The sequence below is a fragment of the Suillus plorans genome, assembly GCF_016647745.1.
Source record: "Suillus plorans strain S12 chromosome Unknown HD556scaffold_56, whole genome shotgun sequence".
NCBI classification, from domain to species: Eukaryota; Fungi; Basidiomycota; class Agaricomycetes; order Boletales; family Suillaceae; genus Suillus; species Suillus plorans.
The window spans coordinates 269,820-295,338 of record NW_024537440.1 but is presented as its reverse complement, the minus strand read 5'-3'; the positions used below and the strand labels follow the sequence as shown (position 1 = coordinate 295,338).

Here is a 25,519-nt window from a genome sequence, read left to right as displayed (position 1 = left end):
TTGAGAGTCATGGTATCATTATGCGGGGCGCCAAGGGCCCCGAGTACTTACGAGGTCCGTAGCACGTTTGATACTCTGCGTTCTATTGTGCTGAAGTGCCTTGAAGCAGTCAAAGATCTTTTACCGGTCGAACCTTGATTGGCATGTTACTGTATCATGGCGCTGTTGCTGAAGGCCTGATGAGTCACGCTTGACCCTGATTGGAATTGTTATATATTCTGCTTATCAGGCGCGGCGCCGTGCTCGATACTAGAGCCTCCATCCGACACTCTCTTGAACATGGATTCACAAACCTTCATTCATCTCTCAACCATCATCCAGTCCCAGAACGCAAGTGACTGATATTTGTTGACATCTTCGTTTCACTCATATCTATAATCTTGGCACTGGCAGTATTTTTTCGGTGCTATTATTTCGACCATAATAATCTCTCATAGCTAACAGGGCTCGCGCTAGCATCACTAGTGGCTTCTTGGGTGCGCGCTCTTGCCGTTCGTCCAGTCGTCATTCATAAACATCTTGTCACAGGTCTACGATTGTTTCCTAACCTTGGATCAGGAGGTGATTTCATATTTGCAAGATATGATAGCATGTCGATCGACAGGCTAATTGTTGTGGATAGGTATCTTTGATTCATTGGCTACGGTGGAGCAAAGGAAGTATTCTTTATATCACGACGAGATATATGCCAGCCTTGATGCTCTCTGTACACTTATGCAGTGAGTCCAAATCGCATGCTCTGTCGTCAACTTGCAGCTAATCAGGATACTGAAGTGAACTATCTCCCAAATGAAAAAATTGTGGTGAGCATTAGTCGGAAAGAATGCCACCTGCGATCCTGAGGATTCGCCGATGTAGACTTGTAAAACTCTACAGTCCATGTGGTATTGTAAGTATTGTAATAACAGAATTTGCCAGTCCCGCTTCAAGTTCGTCCCTCAGGTGCTGCTGCATTGTGCATAGCTGGTGCAGAAGGTATTACAATGTTTATAGTGTATTCATGCAAAATACTCACAGTATCTCCAGGTATCTTCATCCTTCGTACCTATGCATTATGGGGACAAAAGAAATTCATTCTGGGCCTTATGTTGTCAACGCTACTCGTGCGCATAGAGTTCCGTTCCCGCATTCTGTACTCTGACATGCCTCACTTTAGTGCCTGACGATCTTGAACGTGGTGATAGCACTGGAGGTTTGGAAGCAGTCAAAACGTGAGTGTCTTGAAGAAGAGCCACATGTAAATTGCTCAGTGTAGACGACAGCCTACCTATCAGACATAGGTGGCGGTTGTTACTCACTATCCCATAATACGAAGGCTGCATATAATTGGTCACTTCTAGCAGCATTCGAGCTTGGTGAGATCACGAAGCCATAAATGTAGCCGAGTGCTCATTTTTTTGCCTCAGAGATCATGGTACTCACCATGATTCGTGTATATTGGACATACCGCGAAAGAAGGTCTCTGCTGCTCAACATCCTTCTGCAACACAACATTTTTTACTTCGGAACTGGGCTAAGCAAGTAGTACCTTCATGACTGTCAAAACGGAATTAATTTTTCAATCCTAGCACTATCAGTGCTCAATCTTTTAGCCATTGAATGGCTACCGGTGTGTAGAAACCCGAATCCAACTCGATGTCGGCTGGGGGTCCTGATCCTTTTTTTTACGCAGTTCAATTCCTCAAATATGTTTGTAACATTTCAAATCGTCATGCATACGATCCTCGTTACTCGGATGCACCTACAGTTTTGCAACACCGTTCGCGACTCCCCTGAGCCCAGAACTACATCACACTCTCAATTCACACATATTGAACTTCAGACGCGTTCGCATTCGAATGCATGATGATTCGATAGAACTTGTGCATTTTATTTTCATTCAGACTTTTTTCTGTTGTGTTGCAACGAATCCAAGCTGTTGTTGGGCCATCAGGACAAAGTGACAGATATAGGGTAGTATACAGTGCTTGCTAGGCTGACGAGTAAGTAAGAGGTGCATAACATTAATATTGCTGGAGTTTACGAACGAGATTTTTCAGTCGAAAATTACCAGACGTCTCAGAATACGCTTCTCGCTTCCGTCAGAGTTGCATAGGAGCACGGGCCTCCGAGTCGTATTGCTGAAGTGCAAGGATCTTTGAATAACGTCAATGTTCAAAAATCTTTGTACTTCTGCACCGTGGCATATCTGAGCTTTATGGTTTACAGATAGTCTGATCGAAATCTGTACTCATTACCATAGCATCAGGATTTCGACAATCGGCTCGGCCCGGAAAGCTTGTTTGCAAATTCTCGTCTTACACCCTGCCGCACGGTCGACAGCATTTGAGAGCTTGCAACAACAAGCACAATTGTCGAATCGCCACCGTCGTATTGCCATGTCTTGAATTTTCAGTGTGAGGTGCAGAACTGACAAAACTCCAGGCTATGTAAACTATGTGAACGACATTCCTTATCATAACATTGTCCCATCTATCATTCTCACTATTGTAATTGACCATCTCAACCTCTAGAATAACCCGTGGTATTATTCTTTGTTCGGCCCGACCCAACTCGTCAAAATCAAAATCATTTCCTTCAGGCACTTCAACCTCATCAATGCCCTGATCTTCTTCAGTCCTTTTCAACTCTTCAAAAACTGCAAGAAGGTCATCTGCATCACGGGGCTCAGTCGAGAGCAGAGGCGTCTACACGAAGTATGCTTCAAGATCCTGTGCAATCTTGGCATCGATATTTGCCAAACTCTTCACGAATGTACATGTAAGCACGTTGATGTTGGCATGGCGTGCAGACTTATCAGCCTCCGCCGCTTTTGCGGCGCCGTGTTATCGAAGGTTTGCACAACTTTCGTCGAGAAGTGAGATTACATTCAAAACTAATTGTGTTATCAGATCTGAATTACGTGTCCCCTGGACCTCCCATTAGTTCTACCGTGAACCAGGCAGGCACAACCAGTTGCGCCAGACTTGTTGGCAGAACTTAAATTCTGCCAACAACACCATCAATTTGTTGATTTCCTTTTTCTGCAGAAAAGGAACACTCTCGAGTCTGCTTTGGAATCACTGGACTCTCTTGCGCCCGTGTGCTGTTGTTTGGCACCATTCATATGAACACGTCGATGCGCTACACGAGGCTGGTGAACCTTCCTGTATCTTTGTTTCAAGAGTCCACTCGGCCCGGAACAAGTCTGTTTGCAAATTCTAATCGTGCAGGCCCTGCCAAAGTCGATATGTTGACGTTTCAACTATCAGTCATTTGACTGGACGAATATAGGATCGCGTGCCTACAAATACCCAAGTACTGTACTTCTTGCAATTGTCAGTTCTCCTAGCCCATATGGCAATCGAATCTGAGCCTCGAACGGTTTATGCAGAAGAGACTCGCCTCCAAGAAGACAAAGGACATCCAGAGATCTTCGAAGAATGTCAAGCTACTAAGGATTGGGATGCCCCCTCAGACCCGCCTGAGTTTCCCGAAGGTGGTTGGGCAGGTTGGGCAACTGCTGTTGGAGCGTAAGAAGACTCATACTCTTTTTGGACGCGGGGCCTGGTTCTAACTTGATCTACTTAGCTTTCTTGTGCAGTTTTGTGGCATTGGGTGAGCCGGTGCTAGTAGGGAATGGCTCTGGCTGACTCAAGTTGACAGGTATACCGCTTCATTTGGTGTCTATCAAGGTATTGCTCCAGATAAAAGCGAGAATGAAACATTTTCAACATATTACTTTCCAGACTTCTATACTCAACATTACCTGATAAACGAGACGTCGTCTGCTATATCGTAAGTCTCTGCCTGTGTTTCCATAGCAGGTATCCTCAAGACTTGTAGATGGATTGGGAGCACAACCGCTTTTTTAGACTTGACCGTGGGCCTCGTGGCAGGTTTGCTACACGACCGAGGATATTTGTGAGTTTATATTTGTCGGAGGTTCTTGATGATATTCAGCAAGCTTAACTAGCTACCATCTCATGATTGCCGGTTCGCTTCTGGAGGTTTTGTCTCTATTCATGTTATCTCTGTCGAAACCCGATCAGTACTACCAGGTAACTTCCCCAAATTTTAAAATCTCATTTTCTGACTCAGTTTTAGATTTTTTTCTTTCAAGGCTTAGGCTTGGGTATCGCAGTTGGGCTCACGTATGTCCCTAGCGTCGCTGTCATCTCGCATCATTTCCAACAGAGGCGCACACTGGTCATGACGTTCATTGCTATAGGGGCATCGCTAGGTGCTATCATCCATCCGATTATACTCAATAACCTCCTCAACGGCCCTCTGGGTTTCGCTAATGGTGTCCGTGTAAGCGCAGGGTTAATCAGCTTTTTTCTCTTGACTGCATGTCTATGCATGCGAACTCGCCATAATCCGCCGGCGACACCGGTGAACTCTATCGTGGGGGCTAGAAAATGTATTCGCGATGTACCATTCATGCTCATGGTAACAGGGTGAGACCTGCAACGCACCTTCACTCGAATTCCTCCAAATAACCATCTCGCAGGAGCTTTCTTTTTCAGATCGTCTTCTACTACCCATTATTCTTCTTTCAACTCGACTCTATCAAGCACAGTATCAGCATTAACTTTTCATTTTACTCTGTGGGTTCTAGTATCATGCAAGTCATCCGCGGCGTCTGCTGACAGAATCTCTAGTTAGTAATTTTAAATGGGGCCAATTGCTTAGGGCGATTCACGTCAGGATTTATTGCGTCGTTCACGGGGGTCCCGAACTTAATGATATTTGCGACATTCTCATGCGGTGTGCTCATTTTTGGCATGATTGGGTTGAGTAACTTGGCCAGCGTCGTTGTGCTTGGCATGGTGTATGGCTATATTTCAGGGCTGAGTATGTAATTTTTCCAATATGGTGTCCAAGTTTCAGATGGGTTCATTATTTCATGCAGGCAATGCGATGGGGGCTCCACTTATGGCCCTTTTGACGCCTGACCTCTCTGAGCTTGGGTGAGTGACCGTTTGAAATGGAAGGTCCGAATTAATCTGGATTATAGCGCGCGGATGGGAATCTGTTTCTTTGCTCTTGGTGGGTAACATAATGATTTTGACGATGTTCTAACTTGTCACGCGATCGCCTGTGCAGGATTCGCAAGCTTGATAGGTGAGTTCAGCGGTGTCTTTTCTTGCTTAAATTCTAACACTGTATCCAGGAACACCCATATGCGGCGCTCTGCTCACATCCAGTTATACCTGGTGGGTACCGGCTCTGTTCTCTGGGGTGAGTCGCTACTATAATCTCCAAAATTCACGTCGACTCTCACTGCCTAACAGATCGTTTCACTTGCTGGTAGCATGGTGTTCACTATCATGCGATACAAGTTTCTAAGAAAGCAGCGCGTTGACGTATTATCATTAGACACTCAGGCCGTCGAAGTCGAGCCATGAGTGAAGCTGTTATTACATCTGCCTGCGTTATTGTTGTTCCAATCGTTAAATGATTCGATGAGTATATGGATACTAGCGAGTCGTGGTCCTAAAAACCAGAAGGCTAGTTCATCCAAGCTTTTGACGTGAGATTAGACAGTGCAGCTCCGCTGACAATAAAATACCCTTTGTATCGCTTTTTAACAAAAAAAATAGTCCTTTGGGGGTCGAAGACCCTATTTACCTGCCTAATCGTGTGTACTAGGTATATCATGATGAGCCACTCGTCTACAATGTTTAAGTGCGAGATACCACCGGCTTCAGGTCACAGCTATTACCATGCTGTGTTGTACCGCAGGAGTCTTCCTACTTGAGTACTAGTAGTAAGCCAGGCTGGTTTCGAACCTACTAGATACAGCACCTTCGCCACTCAGAGATCCTCCATAGAATATGTACTCGCTTTGCACCTCAACGTTGTTGTATTAACAGTCGAGCCTTGACCAGGCTTCCTAGATATGAGTAGCACAGGAGCACCAACCTCCTAGCTAGTAGTTATATTTGGCATGTGCAGAAGTGGAAGGTATCTTTGGCATGATCATGATGAAGAGCCGATATCTTGGCCATGGCACCCAAGATCCCTTCCACTTCAACCATCTATGCATTAGTGTAGCATGTCTGATCTGAATCTCTACAACACTTGAGCATGATAATCATATGTACCGTTATCACAAGATCGAGACTCCTCTTCCCTGCCCTCGCCTTCATAATTCGCCGCTCCTGCCTCACCTCCTTCCGTCCAGAAGTCAAGAATTCGCCATAGACGGGATCCTCTACAAAAGTCCTCCCTACCCGATATGAAAAATAAGTGGTGCGTCCGGATGTATACTTTGGTTTCTAGTGCACTACGCGCGAGCACCGTTGTGGTACTGGCAGACGTTCCTGCAAAACAAGTATCAGCATTTGTATACGTGTGCGTGGGGGGAAGGTGAAAAGTAGTATGTACACACTTACGAAGCAATGGACCTCCCGTGACAGAAGTCATCAACCCATGCGATACACGTTTTAAGTGGGGGTCCACGATGGTCACCACCTAGAAGGCATATACGTGAGCGCGAGATTCATAACAAAGGGTGAAAGAAAGAAAGAACAAAACAACACAACACAGACCTTCCGCTCAACAACCTCCACATCTCTCGTCATCTCCACCGGATCCGGGAACATCTCCTTATTCCACATAAAGATACCTGTGATCCTCCGGATACTCGATGTCTGGCCAAAGACATTCGCCGGGAAACCTTCCTTGTCAGTCTTATTCTGCACACTGCACACGTCACTAGCGACACTAGTGATAGCCGAGTGGCCAGTGGGCTGGGAGGGGCACTGTTCCTGTTAGGTGTGCGTATTACGCGAAGATGTCGGTGGGTGTTGGACCTGGGAGTAGGAATACGTCTAGAATCCCATCCAGTGCGTTTCTACGCCGCTATTGTCTACAATGAGCGATATCAATCCATCTTTCCGACGCAAGAGCATTGAAAACGGCCACCGTCGACGTAGCGGAATGCGCATGCATGAGCGAGATCGAGCCGTAGAGAAAAGTCGGCAAATCTGAGAGGTGTTCCAAGACGTCTGCGTTGTAGATACGGAAGGGGTCTGTGTACCTTGCAGTGGGACCTGTTGTACTTGGGAGGGAGAGGTTATGGGATTCTGTATATGTACTATTATGTAGGCGTGGTGGGGAAGGTTATGTCGAAGGAGAGAAATTCCGGTCGACTCCTGTGGGCATTGGGTGTCACAGTCTTAGTGTTGATATTGAGGTGGGACATACCTTTGGGTTTTGGGTCTGTCGACGTGGAGAAAGTTTCGTCCCAGAAAGTATCTTTGCTGTTGCCTTCGAACCATGCTGCAGGGTTGACTTTGAGAACTAATTATCCTATGCCTTGGATGTGTTCGGCTAGTTCGAAATCCTCCTTGGTTCTGAAATACTCCATGTGCAGTAAGCCGCGCCCGTTCAGTACGACCTGTTCTATGCCACCCCGGAAAAGTGTGATCTTGAGAGGGTTGAAGTTGACGATGATGATGAACTCTATATCCTTTTTCGGTCCATAAATAACCTTGACTTTTCCCCGTCAATCGTCCAGACTCCAGAAAACATCATCGCTCAACAAAGGTTCTCGGCTGAGCACCCACTAAACAACTTCGTTATATCGCTTCCCCACTCCATCCTATTCGTCCATTCGCACGCGCACAATACCCTCCTCATGTATATTGACATCAAGGACGCATTTGACGTTGGGATAGATAGACGAGTGAACGCTTGTGGTGAGCCCTAGTTGATGAGGGTCAAGTTCTGGAGGTTTGATTGGGTGGGAGCGTGCTGCAAGGGCGTGTTCTCTGCGACAGAAACAGGACTGAGAGCATGTTTTGAAGCCGGATTGTTTAAAGGCGGGAGCTATTGGGAGGAGAGGGAGTGGGAGTGGGAGGATAGTCCCTGGGGAGTCGGGACCGCATTTTCTTGGTAGTGATGAGTATCCCTGGGGCTGATGCAGATGAGTCACTCCCAAGGTTCACTGATGGTAGTAAGAATGAAGTTGCACAACACTGATCTGCCATAACACCTCATAGGGCGCTAAAATCCAGTGCTCGGTAGTGTGAAGAACTTGGCCCTGGCAGGATATAGACAATTGTTCTCCTTTCGGAATCATATAACACTAAGTACAAGTGGTGTGGTTGCTTTTTATTCGCACAGTTATGTTATTCCACTACGTGATCTCGTTGTAGGTCATTGCAACGAAAGTCTTCTATTGGAAGTTGAAAGTAGACTGTAGCTTTCATCAGTAAACTCAAGTCCCAGCTTTGGAAGCAACACTCACAGGCTCAGGCTCAGACTGTCAGACACAGGGTCTATACCTTCGTCTCCTTCACCTCCTCACCACAAGATCAGGCTCCACTCCCCCACCTTCGCATTCATAATCCAATGCTCCCTCCTCCCGTCCAGAACTCATATCTTTTATTTTACTTGTACGAAACATCATTTCTAGCCGCTCTGTCACATCTGCCTGGATTTTTTTCAGTGTCAGGTGAGCATGCCGTTGAATTGTTATGAACTTTCTTATTAACGGCAATCGTAGACATATTACGTGGAATGATAGGAAATCGACCCGCAGGATTTGAAACTTATGGTATCATTACGCGGGGTGCTGAGGCCCTGAGTACTTATGAGGTCCGTGACACGTTTGATACTCTGCGTTCTATCGTGCTGAGGTGCCTTGAAGCAGTCAAAGATCTTTGACCGGTCGAACCTTAATATTGGCATGGTGCTGTTGCTGAAGGCCTGATGAGTCACGCTTGACCCTGATTGGAATTGTTATATATTCTGCCTACCAGGCGCGGCACCGTGCTCGATACTAGCGCCTCCATCCGACACTCTCTTGAACATGGATCCACAAACCTTCATTCATCTCCTCCAGTCCCAGAACGTAAGTGACTCATGTTTGTTGACATCTTCGTTACAACTCATATCTATAATCTTGGCACTGGCAGTATTTTTTGGGTGCCATCATTTCGACCATAATAATCTCTCACAGCTAACAGGGTTTGTGCTATGTAGCATCACTAATGGTTTCTTGGGTGCGCGCTCTTTCCATTTGTCCAGTCGTCATTCATAAACATCTCGTCACAGGTCTACGATTGTTTCCTAACCTTGGACCAGGAGGTGATTTCATATTTGCGAGATATGATAGCATGCCTATCGACAGGCTAATTGTTGGGGATAGGTATCTTTGATTCATTGGCCACGGTGGAGCAAAGGAAGTATTCTTTATATCATGACGAGATACATGCCAGCCTTGATACTCTCTGTACACTTATCCAGTGAGTCCAGATCGCATGCTCTATCGTCAACTTGCAGCTAATCAGGATACTGAAGTGAACTATCTCCCAAATGAAAAAATTGTGGTGAGCATCAGTCGGAAACAATGCCACCTGCCATCCTGAGGACTCGCCGATGTAGACTTGTGAAATTCTACAGTCAATGTGGTATTGTAAGTATTGTAACGATAGAATTTGTCAGTCCCGCTTCAAGTTCGTCCCTCAGGTACTGCTGCATTGTGCGTGTCTGGTGCAGAAGGTATTACGATGTTTATTGTGTATTCACGCAGAATACTCACAGGATCTCCAGGTATCTTCATCCTTCGTACCTATGCATTATGGGGACATAAGAGATCCATTCTGGGCCTTATGTTGTCAACGGTACTGGTGCGCATACAGTTGCGTTCCCGTATTCTGTACTCTGACACACCTCACTCCAGTGCCTGGCGATCTTGAACGTGGTAATAGCGCTCAAGGGTTGGAAACATTCGAAAAGTGAGTGTCTTGAAGAGGAGCCACATGTAAATCACTCAGTGTATACGACAGTGCACGTATCAGACATAGGTGGCGGTTGTCGCTCACTATCCCACAACACGAAGGCTGCATATAATTGGTCACTTCTAGCAGCATTCGAGCTTGGTGAGATCACGAAGCCATAAATGTAGTCGAGTCCTCACTTTTTGCCTCAGAGATCATGGTACTCACCATGATTCGTGTATATTTGGCATACCGCGAAAGAGGGTGTCTGCTGCTCGATATCCTTGTACAACACAACATTTTTTACTTCGGAACTGGGCTAAGCAAGTAGTGCCTTCATGACTATCAAAACAGAATTAATTTTCCAATCCTAGCACTATCGGTGCTCAATATTTTAACCATCCAATGGCTACCGGTGTGTAGAAACCAGAATTCAACTCAATGTCGGCTGAGGGTCCTGATACTTTTTTGAACGCAGTTTAACTCCTCAAATATGTTTGCAACATTTCAGATCGTCATGCATACGATCCTCGTGACTCGGATGCACCTACAGTTTTGCAACACCGTTTACGACTCGCCTGAGCCCGGAACCACATCACACTCTCGATTGACAAATATTGAACTTCAGACGTGTTCGCCTTCGCATTCGAATGTATGATGATTCGATGGAATGGGTACATTTCATCTTCATTCATACGTTGTGTTGCGAAGAATCCGAGCTGTTGCTGGGCCATCAGGAACAAGTGACGGATGCAGGGTTGTATATAGTGCTTGCTAGGTTAACGAGTAAGAGGTGCATAACATTGCTGGAGTTTACGGACGAGATTTCTCAGTTGAAAATTATCAGACGTCTCAGAATTGGAGCGCACAAAAAACTTGGATACTGAAAGAATCGACCATGACGTTAGAGAAAATGGAGAATCTCAAACCAAACAAGCAAGTAAAGATGTACAAGGAGCAACTCGTCCGACCCGCTGTGTCACCAACATAGTAATCTTTCCTGCCTCTTACAGTCTTACTATGTACTATACAGCACCTTCGCCACTCAGCCACAGATCCTCCATAGACCCATATATACTCGCTTCGCGCCTCTTTCCACCTCAGCGTTGTTTTATTAACAGTCGCCGAGTATTCACTAAGCTGAGCCGCACAGGCCCGAGCATCGACTTCCTAGTCATCCGATATGTGCTGAAGTGGAAGGTATCTATGGTACCAGACTCAAGTTCAGATGTTGGCCATGGTACCAAAGATCCCTTCCACTTCAACCATCTACGTATTAGCGTAGCACATCTGATCTGAATCCCTACAACACTCAAGTATATGTAGTCCAAAAAATTCAATAACAAAGATTAAAATAATCATATGTGCAATGGTCACGCGCGTCCCCCTCCAACACCAGCACCAGCACCTCACCTCATGCCACCCTCACAGGCTCAGGCTCAGACACAGGTACAGACACAGACACAGGGATCTGTTCCTTCCCAGCCTGCACGGGCGTCGGCTCCTTCACGCTTTTCGCAAGATCAGGATTCCACTCGCCCGCCTTCGCCTTCATAATCCAGCGCTCCCGCCTCGCTTCCTCCCGTCCAGAGGTGACTAAATCCGCCTTGGACGGGATCCGCCACAAAAAGTCTTCTGTACCCGATACGAAAAACAAGCGGTACGTCCGGACGCATACTTTCGTTTCTAGTGCGCTACGCGCGAGCACCGCTGGGGTACTGGCAGTAGCCGAGGGAGGGACGTTCCTGCAAAACAAGTATTAACATTCGTATACATGTGCGTGAGGGAAAGGTAAAGAGTAGCATATACGCACTTGCGAAGAAATGGACGTCCAACGCGGGACTGCGATATGCCCTCTGTGACAGGACTCTGTAAAGTATCAAACCCATCAACCCACGCGATAAAAGACTCTTATAAGGAACACGCACCGACACAAACGAATCCACATACGCCTGCCACCTCTCTGCCAACATCTCTGAATCATCAATCCTCGAATCATCTTTCCCGAGCAATTGAATCGTCATCGTTTTTGTGTCTGGAAGCTGTTCCAGTTCCAACCGCGCATGAATACTTGAAAGGACCTGAAAATAGAAAAGACGCACCCAATCTATACGGAAAATGTTCTCATCGGGTCCAAGCAGATTTTCCGCAAACCGTCGACTATTAAGCTGATCTTGGATCGTCGGCACTTGTAATGCCCGATCGCGCTTCAAAAGCTCAAAGAGCTCTTGACTCCTAGAATCGGCCAACACAATCTGGACCTGCGCCCACATCATCAGATAATGATCACAACTTAAATAGGAGGACGACGCACCTGCTTGATCAATGACCCAATAACTTTATCGATCGTAAATATTCGATATGCATCCTTCACCCCAAACATATACCGCATCTGCTCCTCGAACACATATTGCTCGATCTCATTATCAAATAGCCTCTCGCACGACTCGAGCATCAGATCATAGAAATGATCTGCATGAGCAGCACGGTCGTCTAGCTGAGCGAGTTCGACGAGGGACGGCATCCCTAGCGGTGGAACGACCGACTTCGCTTTAGACGCTGATTTGGGCGCTTCGATAGCGATGCGCGCACTAAGCTTTTTGAAGAATAAGAGTCTGGAGTATAATACCTGTAGTCAAACGAACGGACGTTAGGGATGGAAAAGTGGAGAATCAATAAAAAATCACGCACCTCTAAAAGTCGCAAAAGCACATAAAACACAGTATTCCCAAAGAACACATTCTTCCTCGATGCCTTGCGCAACGGCACAACAGGTTCCCGTTCCCCCTCCTCCACGGCATCTACCTGCATCGCATCGGGTATCGCAGGAGACGCAGGTCTTGAGGTAGGTCTCGAGGACGACGGAGATGCTGCTTCCTGCGCACGCGTCTTCCTCCCCGTCAACTTCGCCTGCTCGCTCTTCAGCAATTTCTTCCTCAGATCTCCACCTGAACCAAGCCCACCCTTCCTCTTCTTCCCCCCATTCCCACCCGCAACACTCCCTGTCTCCCCATCATCTCCATCGTCCCCCATCTCAACTTCCCCCGCTTCTCCAAGCACAAATGCTCTATGAAACACCTCTTGATCCAAAACGAAAAACAGCGGAATGAACGTCCGCAAAAACCCTTCGATGCGTCTTCGCTCAGGAGCCCCGATCTGCCCTTGCGTCCTGTCCAAAAACGACAACGCCATCTTCACAGCATCCTGCAAGACACCCGTATCCGCAACCTCGTGCGCCAACTGATGCCGCACCCTCGCACGCGCAAACAACGGATCAACAAGCGCAGCTCGCTGGCTCACCTGCGCATCGCGCGCAGCTTCGATCTGAGCTACGAGCGCTTTTGCTGAAAGAGCTTTTTTGTCTGCAGCTTTACATGCGATCCCCGCGTGGTCCAAAGCACGAGAAGCGTTCCGGGCGTCTACCTCCCTCCATACTTTATTCCACTCCCTCTGTGCGCGTTTCCATTCCTCTTCTTTCTCTTTGAGGCGCATGAGGACGACGGGGATAGCGAGGGCTGGTGCGTCTTGCATCGCTTGCAAAACGTCCAGTCCAGCTTCGCGTCCGTATATCTTCTTGATGACGCGTGCGTGCACCGCTTTGCCCGAGCCTCCGAGATTGGGCTTCAGCTTAAACGCAGATCGCTCTTCGAGCGGGAGTTGGGCAATTTTGGCAGCGAGAGGCTCGAGGATAGCGATGGTGCGCGTGGCTGCTTCGACGTGGAAATCGTACTCGTGGCGTTCTTCTTCGGAGCGGTGGAGAGCCTCTTCATAGATGTTTTTCTTGTGCGCTATGAAGCCTGCGTCTTCGGACGACCAGGTGGGGTGCGATACCCATTCGTCGTTGAGCACTGCGCGGCACATCTCGTCACGCCCTGCGCAGGTGACGTTGGCTTCCTGTGTGGTGGTCAGTATGAGATGAGTAGAGGAGTGGGGACGTACGCTAGCTGGCATTCGACGGTAGCTTCCTAGTTGAAGCCCTGCACTAACTCTGCCCGGGCGGATTGGGACGACCATAGGGCCTCCCTGGCCTTGTGCCCTCGCCCAAGTTTGCTGCTGCTGACTCTCCTCCAGCACCCACCGCTCCCTCTCACGCCTATCATCCCAGCCAAGAATCTCCCTAAACTGGCGCATTAACTCGGCGTCTCCGAGGAAATTCCGTGCTTCACGGACGAGACGCGCAGTATCTATAAGCTCCTGGGTGAAGAGATTTACGAGCTTCAAAAACTCGTTGTAAGTGTCTCGATTCCCCAGCGCACGCTTGACGCGGTCGAAGAAGTGTGTGTCGTCTGGTGGGAGGAGAGAGGGAGGGAGGGGTGGCTGTTTGAGCTTGGATATGTCAGTGAGTTATTTGTATTCGGGAGTCAGGGTGTCACCTTGGACGGAGCTTTAGGTGCGGTGGAGACTATGTCCCGTTCGTTGGCCTTACGCTTGCGTTTTTGGGGGACAGAGGGCTCGATGAGTGGTTGGGGGTCTGTGCGACGGCGGACAGGCTTGCCATCTAAGGGCGTATTTGATCGTGTTCGACGTCCTGTTGGGGCCGTGAGATAGCTTTCCTCTGCTTCGTCAAAAAGAGCCTGGCTCTTCTCTGGCATGAAAATCCTAAAGTCGGCGCGCAAATCGGGATCGTCTTTGAAAAGACGGGCAATTTCAGCTGACACTTCGCGCTGTGAAACATGAATCAGGATTTGATTTGAATGCGAAAGGCAGAAGGCTCACCTCGTCGACGGCGTCGGTAGTGTTATGGTACTTGCCGAGAATTTCTAGAAACCGGCGGTAGGTGGCCTCGTCGCAGCGTTGCTTTATCTTTTGGACATACTGAACGGCTGGTTCTATAGAGGAGCTATCGAGACTGCCGTACATGTTTGCGTCGGGTTCAGCCAATACAGCAGGCGGAGGAGCTATCGGAACAGAAGGCCAAGAATCGTCACGAGTGGACTGGAGCATCGTGCCAGTAGGGGTTGTGACGGTAATGAAAGAGGACTGTTGTGGGTCAGAGGAGCACTCGATGCGATAACCGACAGGGAGGAAAGTGTTGAAGCCCTGGATAAGGTCGGGATGGCCATTAAAAAGGTGGGAGACGCGTTTTATAACGCCTGGTGTATCGATACTGTAGAAATATGAGGAATGGATTTAGGAAGAAGAGATACAACGCACAGTCCACTCTTAAAGTCCTTCATGATGTCCAGGAAGTGGTTGTAAACATCTGGCTGGTCGTGGAACTGTACCTTGACAGCATCGAGGTAGCCCAAAGCATCTGTGACATTGAGAGGACGCTCTAGCAAAGGCTGAGAAGGGACTTGGAAAGAGCCCATTGGTGGTAGACGTGAAGCAGGACGTGATGGAGGTGGCATTGCTGGAGATTGTGGCCGTGATACTGGTGGGATACTAATATCTCTAGTAATGATGGATTCTTGAGGTCTGTTGACGTCAGGAAGGGGGTCCGAGTTAGATTTTTGTACTTCCTTGCCGTTGTCCGGGGCGATTATAGTCATTGGAACCTCTTCGGTTGTACAGGGTCCATCTGGGTTCGGGGTTGTTTCACGACCTTGCTCACCAGCGCCCGATTCGCCGGTTTCGGGTAACTGAACATTCTCAGCGACCTTGTCCTCTACGGTAGTCTCGTCTTTCATCTGCACGTCTGCAGTTGACATGTCCGTTGACAGCACCGGTACAACTAGAGTCGTGGGTACAGCGTCCATCAAGACAGGAATACAGTGTGACGAACTTCGCAAAGTACACGATCAAGGGTCCACCCGGGATTCGCCGAGACAACGATAAGTTAAACCAAATATCAAACCAAGGTGCATCTTACGCTATAAAATACGGCAGTCAAAGTACTGATCACCAGAGTACATCGCCCAAAAATCAACGCTTGAGAAATCCATGAGGACCACAACCTCCTTCCTCAATCATGGATATAGGATCCATATGCGGGTATTTTTTCGTGGGGCATATGGTGTAGCTGGTTATCACATCCGCTTAGCATGCGGGGGGTCTCCGGTTCGAGTCCGGATTTGTCCACATTTTTTTCCTACGTAACCCAAGTACTGCAGCGTCCATACCGATAGCTCTCGCACACTATTTGGCACATCATCTGGTATTCAGATCTTCATAAGATCTCGATCGAACGCGGAAATTTATATTTTGCCCGGCTCCCGAGCGCCTTCACTCACGATAATGATAGTAGTCCAGGACTATTAGATTCCTTATAATTATCGATCGATCAGTGCACTGTCGCTCAACTTGGCTCGCGCGCCCATCTGCTCAAGCAATCGCATGAATGGTTGCCATCACACAGAGAAAGGACCCATGGTCGGTGCAAGTGTGGGTGGACAGCTAGTGCCGGTAGGGGTAACGATTTGAACTTTGTCAATACGTATATCAAATCACCGAACTAAATACCACGATGAAACATCGTCCAGACCTATGTCATCTTGAAACATACTTCGGAACACCAATCAATACATCACGAAAGTGAGAATAAATGAAAGCAAATTCTCCTGCTCTTTGTAGAGCACCAGACATCCGTTAACATTACACACCATTGCCAGTCGATATATGCACACGCTCCTGGAAAGCGATCGAGGTCATACCAGTTGCTGCGTCGGAGTCAGCCACAAGCCTAGCGTGATACTCTCGAATGCTAAGGATCAGACATGGTCCCAGCACAAACATCTGCACCACCTCCAAGATCTCAAGCAAGCCATAAAAAGTCTGAGTTTCTACAGGATTTTGGCCCTATAGAAATGATGAATCGTGGTCACATGCAGAGCCAAGTGAAAGATTGACATACGCTTGAGAGTGTTGGAGAGTAATCAGCAATGAGCTGTAAGCAAGAAATAGCAACAAAGCTACCACGTCCAATATTTCAATGTGAAAAGGGAACACTGATCACAATATAAGCTCACCTGGCAAAGTAAACCACGTGAGTTTTCATCAACACCGTGAAACAGTCCTCCATAATCCCTCCTTGTCGCGGTTCACGGAAGTGCTTTACCGTAATCCACACTGCGAGACATAATGCGAGGACCTCCCACACAGTTCCAAGTATCCAAGTAATTGGAGCCAGAAGCAGGGTATCTTCCGCACAGTCAAATGCACACTGATAGGTGCCGGACAAAATGAGTTCCTCTGGTATCCATCAATGAGCCTCATGCACGTATATTTTCATCCACAATTAAACGTACCTCCTGAAACATACATCGTTAATAGTATGACAACCACTCCGTCGAAAATGTTGACAACCAGGAAGGTGAAAATAAGAAATATCAGGATTTTTCTGGATCGTTCATACATAGCATGTAACCGAGTGGTGATGATGACTTGCAGCATATTTCAGTAAAGTTAACATCACTGGAGTCTCGCAATTGCCAAACTCACCCCACAGCATCGCAGATACCAAAATATTCGTCCAATTCCGTACGGCGAACGTAATAAAACCTGATAAATTCAGTCAGCGAGCCTCGAGTAACATACACCAAACAGACTCACATCTATGACAGTACAGCGTGGCAGTCATCAGTGAACCAAGAAGTTAGTAAGGAGTTACACCCACTCCTACATGGAACCACGGTCAATTGGAGAGGAATAGAATAGTAGGCATCTGTGCAGAAGACTCACTGGATCTGTCAGCGAGATGGTGGTAACACTGCCTGTATGCCATTGTTCAGAAGAAGCAAAAACATTCAATGTAATAACGAGACATGCCAAGCATGTCCAGGCTGATTATGAGATAGACAATTAGCACAACACCGGTTATTTAACCTTCCGAACCTACGCAGTATATACGATTCCAAGGTAGCGCACCTATGATACTTACAAGTCAGCACCACATGGCAACCATGACAGGCAAGCCACATACACTAAGGTACAGAATTGTCATCAAGGACCAGCGTTGCGTCTGTAATCAAGTGTATTTTCATCGTGCTCCTCTGACATGAGAGTCTACTTACCCAGACCAATTCAATCTATAAACCATTCTTAGAAAGATAGCTGCTCCGGTCATATCTTTGACATACCTCTTGTCCGAATGCAAGTGCTGAAAATACTTATAAGATATCAGCAGTCGTTTAATATTATCATGCTCACCCCAATCATATGTTACTCCAACGACGGCGGCAACTGCGAGACCGCAGTCAAGGTTAGGTTGAGACATTGGTAGCATCAAATCTGATACTCTGTACGAACCTACAAAATAGCTTTGAATACGATTTGCATTAATGTTTGGCCACCAAGCGAGATCATTTAAGACTATGGTCATATTGGTAGAGAATGGGTGCGGGTGAGAGGTGAACTTGGTGGACGTATGACGATAATATTTGCACTAGTTATACCACCGTTCAGTGCTTGGATCACCAAACCAAGATCGGAGGATGACCGTTCCTGCTTTGATTGGCCGAAGTAGATATTTTCACATGTAGAAAGATGAACTCTATCCAGGCGCTCAGCGTAGATCTTGGTTATGAAGCAGTTGTATGGGCGGTACTTGAACACTGTAACTTTTGTATCCCAGAGATGCCAAAGATGGCGGGCGCAAAATCTTCAATTTGCAATGTAGTATTGGTGGAGTGGTGACAGGCATCAATTTGCGCAGTCGGAGACATACCAGCTGAGTTGCGCTGGTGACCTACATTAGTTTGCATAGCCAGATATACCCTGGTTGAGAATCCATGATTTGATGTCTGGTGAAGATACAGTGCCATCCTCAGATTAAGACAGCGCTAAGATAGGACATAGAAAAAGAAGACTCAGGCGCACCGTTATGATCGCAAGAAGCCTGACTTGTTGTTCTTCAAACTGAACCGGCTAATGTTGTGAAACGCAGGCCAGATCGAGGAGTCTCAGCAGTGTCTGTATCCCAGGGTTCCTAATTGTATGATGACTCACCCCGGTCACACAGCTGCCCAATGCACACCCCTCTACGCTAAATCAAATGAAACCCGATGAATGATGTACGACTTGTCCGACAACGGCCTAGGTGTGATGTGACCTTGGAAAAAGCTTGCTATCTCAATGGCTCTCGATGGGCATAAGCAGTCTCCGTTTCGCAGGCCTGAACGTGACAGCACCTCCGAGGTCGTTCAACAAGGTGGGCTTTCGTTGGAATGTAGAACAAGGGAGGTTCAAATGAAGCAGACAGATAACTCACCTATACAACTTCTTCAAGCACACCTTTCAACGCCCCTGCTCCCCCGTGTCATAAGTATGTGCAACCTTCTGCGCACCTTCTAGTCCTCCACCTCGGTCATCGGCTATTCGTATGATAAGGATGTCGTCAAACGGTAAGTACAGAACTGATACAAGGCGCACCATACTCGATTTGCATCAATTGTCACAGCCTGATTGAAGAATACAACATATCCCTATATTAAGTTGGCACGCTATCATATAAGTTAGAAAGGAAGTTAATGCCACAAATTACTAGTCAACTCACCTCGGGCTGGAAATGCACGCCCCTCAACATTCACTGTTTGATCCGATGCATTACTTTCCTCAATTTGCCCAAATCCTTGCTCCGGGGATTGGTCGCCGCATGCGCAGTTGCGCACGCCACTGCGGAGTACGTCCTTGAACAGCATCCTAGTAAGATTCCATCAATTGCACGATGGATTTAGCATAGCGCATATTTTCATCATTGAAGTGGCACTAACAACTTGAACTCACCCCATTAATCTGATTCCTGTGATGCTACAGCCCAATATATTAATATTGATGGCGGGCCGCCCAGAAGATAATGAGCAGGACTTATAGTTTGTGCTAGTCGTGTGGGGGCAGTTGATAGAAACGGAATTTGTAAACTGGTTTTTAGCCGGACCCAACGGAGGGATGACATTTTCTCTCAGTGGCCGTACATATTAGAGAGACCGAATAAAAGGAAGAAGGTCGTCCCAAGACCTTGTTCATGATCTCAAAGATTAGAGCTCAGTACTCTGCAGCACTATTACTGTACCCTGCACTGTGTAGACGCCTGTTATGCCCGTTTGAATCAAGCTTGATTCAAACGGTCAAAACAGGTGTCGACAATCTAACTTGAGCGTCTGCCGCACTGCGCCGTGCGGAAGTCCCACAATTCTCTCACCACCAACTCGCGAGAAGGTCATTAAGCCCAAATTCAAATACATCTGAACGCAACCTGCAGCTCTACAGATTTCAACTAAACAAAGTCAGAGTTGGTCAGTAGCGTATCTTAACCAGGTGGTTGCCAGCCGCGTTGTCATCAAACTGCCCCGTCCCACAAAATGACAACCAGCAGCTCAGTGGTCGCAGAAAGGGATGAAACTGGACGTATATTCTACACCACCGTTGGACATAGTACCGATATCCCAGCCAAGAAGGTACGCACCGTAGCAAGCCTCCCAGCCCTATCTCATCCCACAGCTTCGCGACAGACCGCACGTACCACCGATACTTCCCGAGACCGACTTTTCAATGAAAAACCCTTGCAAGCTCTAGGACGTAGCATCTCAGCGATATTCCTCCCAGCTGGATATCCAAACACTGTCACTCCTGGTGAGCACCTCAACACAACATTCCATCCAAACTCTTCCTCATCTAAACCCACGCAGATTATCTGCAGTCAGTAGCTTCTACTGCTGCGTGAGCGTCATGGTCTCAAACATGACCGTACCTTCGTCCCAGCTATCAAATGTACAATGACGTGCAGGAATTTTGCAGTTCTTTGTCAGGTTTACTGGCTTCCAGAGGCGCGCTCGAAGGTATACTCGCGCCTTAATGCAGATGCAAAGTGAGCTCAGTTCGGTGGTACAGGTTTTGGAGTGGGAAATGCATCAGCATCAGCAACTCAGGCGCTCCTTTTATCAGTCCTGAAAGATGTTTGTTCGCGGTTCACAAGTAAGTTTTCCCTGTCTACTCTGCAGCCATTGACAACGTCTCTCCAGCCATAATAGGCGCCTATTACTTTGGTACCTCGCTATACCCCGAAACCAAAACATTCCGCTTTCTCGCAGACGTCATCAACGACACATCTATCGTTTTAGACACTATATCCCCATATTTCACCAGCATATCCCTATCCACCACATCTCCATATATCCCTTCAGGCTCGACTCTCCAAGTCGCAGCGTTGTGTATGAGCGGAGCCATGAGATCTCTCTGCAGTCTCGTAGCAGGCGGATCAAAAGCAGCACTCACAGACCACTTCGCTTCACCCGTGAACAGCAAAGGTGACGTAGGCGAATTGAACGCTAAAAACGCGAGCAGATCAACTGTGGTTGCATTGACAGGCGTCTTGGTAAATTAAACCCTTTGAGCCTTGAGCTGATGGAAATAGCTGACCTGACCAATATTAATAGCTTGGAACGCTTATTGTTCCTTATATCACGACCCGCACCTCAATTTACACCGCCCTTTTCTTTCTCGTCTTTGGCCATCTTTTAGCCAATTATCTTGCGGTGCGCAGTGTCGTACTCCGATCGTTTAATAGGCAACGGTCTAGTATCCTTTGGAGTACATTCCGTAACACAAAAGCAGGAGCAGACGGACGTTCTGTCGGGTTGACCCCAAGAGATGTATCGAACCGAGAGATAATTCTAGATATTCCCAGCCGCATCCGCGATGCAGTCGCCGACCGAGTCATCGGACACTGCTCATTAGGCGTATCAGTGCAGTACGCTATGACACGCTGCAACACACCGCACGTCCTCAAGATGCTTCAGCACTTCCAGGAACAACCGTATGTTCTCTTTGTGGCGGAGTCTCGATCGTGGGGGCAACGCGGACCGTGTATCTTGGTGTCTTTCAAAGAAGGATACGGATCCCTGGACCAGTTACGTGCTTGGTTGCATGCGCTGGAGATAGCTGCGATGTGGAGTACCCGACATATGCGTCCCAGTGTTACTAGTCCTAGTGAAATCGAGGACATGGCGCTCTCGGCACATGAAACCCTCAGGAAGGAGTTCTCTGGTTTCATGAGGTGCATGAATGAAGCGGGGTGGAATATTGATGAAGGCGCGATGACGATGGGGTCGCCGGGTAGTGTGATTATGTCACCTGAGACTACGAAGGATGCATGATTCCTTTCTAACGGCACGCAACAGCACTCGCCGGTTTGCCTGGCGTATTCATATATCGCTTGATCCATTCAAATAAGATACAGTCAATAACGATATATACATGCACAGTTGCGTGCCATTGCCGCTATGGACAGTACCTATACTATGTCGGGACATCAGGATGTTTTATTTGTGACTTTCCCCCGACGACACAATTTGAGCTCGCTGTCCTCGTACTACTTATCAACCTGAGAAATCACGCTAAAATAAAGCATCCTGATAGTGTGTGAGTGTTTTAATGTGCATCATAATCGAACGAATCAAGCGTTCTCGTGAAAGGGGATACTACCTGCATATCATAACGCCGGACACCTTCGTCGTCTCACCGTTACTCCATTAGCACCTCAAGCAAACGTATAGCAATCTGAATAACTACAGTTAGATGTAATGCTCCTTTTGGGCGAACCAGAAGAACATATCATTATGCCTGTGTGTAGCGTGAAAACTTCAAAGGCTCTGAACCTGAACGAGTGAAAGAATATTACAAAACGCAATAAAACAAAGCGATGCATGCCTATAGCCTGTATGCATGATCTTGAGATACGAATGTGTAATAGTGTCAAGGTTAGGGTTAATAATTCATTCACGTGATTCATTTGTCATTTCAGTCTTCGCCGTACAATATTTTGTCGCAAAAATTTACAGGGAACTTCATCTTATCCAAGCTTCCATTTGCTGGTCGCCGAGTCTCTTACGAAGCACATCCGCAATTTACTATATCTGATTCTGTGACCTGTCTTTCTCAGTGGCTCCTTAACGAAAACCCATATGTATGCGCTGGCAGCAAACAGCACGCTTCAAAGTCATGATATTCCCGTAAAATCGGTATCGCTAGGAATCTATGGAAAGTCCCATTCTCTAGGTCCAGGGTCGCGCCCAACAATCGTCAATCACTAGTGACGGATTCTCAAGAATTTCACACCAAATTGCTAATGCATCCTGCTTGGTGATCTGCTGGCATCGTGGATAGGCTCCTAGTATCCATTCGAGGACAGAACTACCCAAGAATAATTTCGAGAGATCTTCGGATCTCGGTCATTCACTTGACGCAGTAAGGCTATCGAGGGGATTCCCGCAGATATATTTTTCCTATATCGCCATGAAGAACAATATTCAGCATATAAAAGCGAGCCATCTTCCTACTCCCCTCTTCAGATTTATCTGCCCCACCACAAACAATGCGTTTCTCCTCTGCGATTGTCCTCCTCGTCGTTGCTGCTTTGACATCTGCCATGCCCACTGATGATGGCACTCTTCTCGCTCGGAAGGCTCAATGTTCTACATTTTGCGTGAGGGATTCGCAATGCATAGGCTGCGCTCAGGGATATTGCGTGAGTATCAGTAGTCTGTGTCCTGGATTTGACCACATGACTGACTGGCATAACAGACCCCCCTTTTTTGCCAAGTGAGTCCTGTTTCTGCTTTGACATCAGTCCAGTATGGTTTTTGGCACTGACGCGTGAGTTACTAGTGATTTGCAGAGTTTTTGGGCTTGTTGGCTTCTAAACAAATTTTCATGCCGGTCGAGTCGAGCAAAAGAAATCTTAGCATAAATAAGAGCTTTCTTGCAAATGTTGTTTGTAACATGATAGCGTCTGGATGGCCCGAAAGCTTTGACTCGACGGTTTGACAGTGGAAGTAACTTCCACGCACGGTTCTGAGTCCGCCGCGCGGGGTATTTGAGGAGAGCTTGACAACAGTGTGCGATGCAATTATGGCAGATGTTTCGGACGATTCGATGCCATCTTCTCCTGCCACCGTTGAATAATGAATAGCAGGTCCAATGGTTAATTTATGTATGTGTTAGCGCATGATGTGTGATTGCAACGGATTTTGTACACGGACATGATATAAGTTAACACGCAAAGAGCAGCCACGAAAGCTACTGCTGAAAAGTGAGCTTGGGTACAATATACATCTTTGTCAAGAGTTCTTCCTTGGTTCTCGTCAGCGTCGCTCCATCAGCACCTGGCTCCAATACATCGAACAATAGAATTATCGCTTTCCTCCTCTCCAGGCAGATGTGCCCCCGATAGGCATACCAAAGCTCCCAAAGGCAGCAGCAGCGCTTGGCGGAGTGCCAGCATCGCTGGTTGGACTAGTGATGCCTCCCGTCGATCCTTTATGTCCATGAGCTGCAACGCCGAACGAGGAGCGGAAGGAAGACGCCGGAGCGGACTGTATGGAGATGAATTTATTAGGTAGCGGTCGGTCATCTGTGTTGTACTGATAAGGAACCGTTATCAGTTGTGTTCCTATAAGGCGGCTAAGAACTAACCTGGAACTCGAGACCAATATTATCCGCTTCGGAGACGTCTAGAAGCTTTATAAGCTTTCTTCCTATCCCATTCAGCCTCTCGACGTCATCTTTGCTCCTCGTCCATACTTGAATTCTGTCGACCTTGCTCCGAAGACTAACCACCGCACCACAAATCTCGTCCCCTTCCTCGAGCTCTTCACCAACCAGCGCCATCGCAAGCCATTGCCAGCAGCGGTCTAGAAGTGCAGGATTATTCTTCATTGTCAGAACCCACTTGCCACCGTTGGAGTTTGCTGGATCCTCCCACATCGGCTTAATTCCCGATTTAAAAATGTGGTAGTTGGAATTACGGTCCAGTTTGGAGGGTGGTTTCAGCCAATTGAAGTACCGGCAGAAGCACTCCACCGTATTGAATTCTCCAATGACAGTCAGACCAGCTTCATAGTCTTCTGTCTCAGGTGGAGCGGAAAGGAAGGGTGTTGCGCCCTCTTCAGTAGCTACCTTTTGATGAGCGAAGGGTGCTTTGGATTTCGTGTCATGGTAGATAGTCCTGCACATGTAATTAGACGATAGCGCGGTCACAAATAATAAGAATATTTACCATGGAAACTGTAACGGATGCTCTGGTGCTTTCATGGTAGCTCCTGGTGTCTTTGGATCCTCCACCATCTCAGCTTCTGGTGGACGCGCAGACCCGTCGACGCTGAGCGATCTCGCTTTAGCCAAGTGCGCTGTTATCGCGTCAAGAGATGGAATATTCTTATACCCCTTCACCTTCTTCTCTTTCAACTCCTGATTAAGCTCTTTAAGGTTCTCCTGTGTCAAAGGTTCTGAAGAGGCTAGTGGCGCATCCTCTGGTATCGATGGAGTTGTAGATTTCGGTGGTGTGGCGGCAGTTGTAGCGGTGAGCGCCGGAGACACCGAGCGAGTGGAAGGGGCATTAACGGCTATTGAGTCGTTTGTGGACGTCGTAGACAATGAGGTCTGCGATCCCGTGCGTAGGAGTGAAGCAGCGAGACGTGGGCGAGCTGGGGATGACGACGGCGTGTTTGCACCGCTGCCAAGATTGATACGAGCAGCGAGCTGGTTCAAAGATGGTGGGCGGACGGATGATCGCTCGGGCTTTGGAGCGTGCATGGACGCTTGCAACGAGTTTGGTGGACTGGACATGGTGGTTAGACGCAAGTCAGCGATGACTCCAGATCAATCAACCGACAACAATACATCAACACCGCATTCAAGCTTTGACATCGTTTCAGGGACTCGCTGTCTATCAAATTTTTCAACTTTCCCTTTGATTGTTCCACCGATTTGCGATCTTTCGGCGTCGTCAGAAAATAGGAATGTGATGGTGTAGGAATAGGTTTAAATTTCCTGGCGAGTTCGATGTCGTAACCGCCTCATTTACTTAGAAACTGAGTTACCGCGACTATCAAGTTCTTTCAATGTGCGCTTGGCTGGAGGAACCTACAAGC

General features: G+C 47.5%; 8 protein-coding genes and 1 non-coding gene across 9 annotated transcripts; 5 read left to right on the top strand and 4 right to left on the bottom strand.

The window, feature by feature from the left end:
- HD556DRAFT_767478 (uncharacterized protein) lies at positions 1–2,117 on the top strand. Its single transcript, XM_041311564.1, has 18 exons — positions 1–54; positions 107–174; positions 230–330; positions 394–403; positions 466–476; positions 529–561; positions 623–719; positions 775–803; positions 859–889; positions 943–975; positions 1,027–1,103; positions 1,157–1,211; positions 1,263–1,355; positions 1,407–1,517; positions 1,569–1,609; positions 1,673–1,689; positions 1,748–1,982; positions 2,040–2,117. Exons 2-17 carry the CDS (start codon positions 144–146, stop codon positions 1,941–1,943), a joined length of 966 nt encoding a protein of 321 aa, XP_041156813.1. The 5' UTR covers positions 1–54; positions 107–143; the 3' UTR covers positions 1,944–1,982; positions 2,040–2,117.
- A 1,219-nt stretch (positions 2,118–3,336) lies between these two features.
- Positions 3,337–5,736, top strand: HD556DRAFT_1274970 (major facilitator superfamily domain-containing protein; the record flags this gene model as incomplete). The annotated part of the gene is made up of 14 exons (XM_041299220.1): positions 3,337–3,512; positions 3,571–3,597; positions 3,646–3,674; positions 3,729–3,777; positions 3,826–3,903; positions 3,956–4,040; positions 4,087–4,439; positions 4,493–4,589; positions 4,644–4,836; positions 4,895–4,952; positions 5,000–5,031; positions 5,089–5,106; positions 5,156–5,223; positions 5,277–5,736. The coding sequence occupies 14 exons, from the start codon at positions 3,337–3,339 to the stop codon at positions 5,388–5,390; spliced, it is 1,377 nt and encodes a 458-aa protein (XP_041156812.1). The 3' UTR covers positions 5,391–5,736.
- A 321-nt stretch (positions 5,737–6,057) lies between these two features.
- HD556DRAFT_1311165 (uncharacterized protein) lies at positions 6,058–6,605 on the bottom strand (the record flags this gene model as incomplete). The annotated part of the gene is made up of 3 exons (XM_041300507.1): positions 6,058–6,308; positions 6,381–6,459; positions 6,537–6,605. The coding sequence occupies 3 exons, from the start codon at positions 6,603–6,605 to the stop codon at positions 6,058–6,060; spliced, it is 399 nt and encodes a 132-aa protein (XP_041156811.1).
- A 2,207-nt stretch (positions 6,606–8,812) lies between these two features.
- On the top strand, positions 8,813–10,007 carry HD556DRAFT_767204 (uncharacterized protein). Its single transcript, XM_041311563.1, has 11 exons — positions 8,813–8,845; positions 8,910–8,996; positions 9,049–9,081; positions 9,143–9,239; positions 9,295–9,323; positions 9,379–9,409; positions 9,463–9,495; positions 9,547–9,623; positions 9,677–9,731; positions 9,783–9,897; positions 9,977–10,007. Exons 2-10 carry the CDS (start codon positions 8,985–8,987, stop codon positions 9,893–9,895), a joined length of 480 nt encoding a protein of 159 aa, XP_041156810.1. The 5' UTR covers positions 8,813–8,845; positions 8,910–8,984; the 3' UTR covers positions 9,896–9,897; positions 9,977–10,007.
- A 1,120-nt stretch (positions 10,008–11,127) lies between these two features.
- On the bottom strand, positions 11,128–15,064 carry HD556DRAFT_1243377 (uncharacterized protein; the record flags this gene model as incomplete). Its single annotated transcript, XM_041298366.1, has 11 exons — positions 11,128–11,458; positions 11,527–11,582; positions 11,642–11,755; positions 11,816–11,974; positions 12,028–12,210; positions 12,256–12,342; positions 12,405–13,607; positions 13,653–14,030; positions 14,087–14,377; positions 14,430–14,820; positions 14,868–15,064. The coding sequence occupies 11 exons, from the start codon at positions 15,062–15,064 to the stop codon at positions 11,128–11,130; spliced, it is 3,390 nt and encodes a 1,129-aa protein (XP_041156809.1).
- A 596-nt stretch (positions 15,065–15,660) lies between these two features.
- On the top strand, positions 15,661–15,734 carry HD556DRAFT_t91. The gene has a single exon. It is a non-coding gene; the product is annotated as a tRNA-Ala (tRNA).
- A 445-nt stretch (positions 15,735–16,179) lies between these two features.
- HD556DRAFT_766895 (uncharacterized protein) lies at positions 16,180–18,072 on the bottom strand. The gene is made up of 13 exons (XM_041311562.1): positions 17,901–18,072; positions 17,802–17,834; positions 17,732–17,751; positions 17,666–17,680; positions 17,575–17,613; positions 17,491–17,519; positions 17,417–17,434; positions 17,330–17,361; positions 17,094–17,153; positions 16,901–17,035; positions 16,622–16,844; positions 16,507–16,564; positions 16,180–16,451 (listed from the first exon to the last, which is right to left on the bottom strand). Exons 1-13 carry the CDS (start codon positions 17,971–17,973, stop codon positions 16,248–16,250), a joined length of 939 nt encoding a protein of 312 aa, XP_041156808.1. The 5' UTR covers positions 17,974–18,072; the 3' UTR covers positions 16,180–16,247.
- Positions 18,073–19,951: 1,879 nt separating this feature from the next.
- HD556DRAFT_1243423 (vitamin B6 photo-protection and homoeostasis-domain-containing protein) lies at positions 19,952–21,745 on the top strand (the record flags this gene model as incomplete). Its single annotated transcript, XM_041298371.1, has 6 exons — positions 19,952–20,222; positions 20,279–20,288; positions 20,352–20,428; positions 20,481–20,564; positions 20,612–20,964; positions 21,026–21,745. The coding sequence occupies 6 exons, from the start codon at positions 19,952–19,954 to the stop codon at positions 21,743–21,745; spliced, it is 1,515 nt and encodes a 504-aa protein (XP_041156807.1).
- A 2,034-nt stretch (positions 21,746–23,779) lies between these two features.
- HD556DRAFT_1446785 (translation initiation factor eIF 4e-like domain-containing protein) lies at positions 23,780–25,214 on the bottom strand (the record flags this gene model as incomplete). Its single annotated transcript, XM_041307152.1, has 3 exons — positions 23,780–24,010; positions 24,063–24,594; positions 24,646–25,214. The coding sequence occupies 3 exons, from the start codon at positions 25,212–25,214 to the stop codon at positions 23,780–23,782; spliced, it is 1,332 nt and encodes a 443-aa protein (XP_041156806.1).
- Between the last annotated feature and the right edge of the window lie 305 nt (positions 25,215–25,519).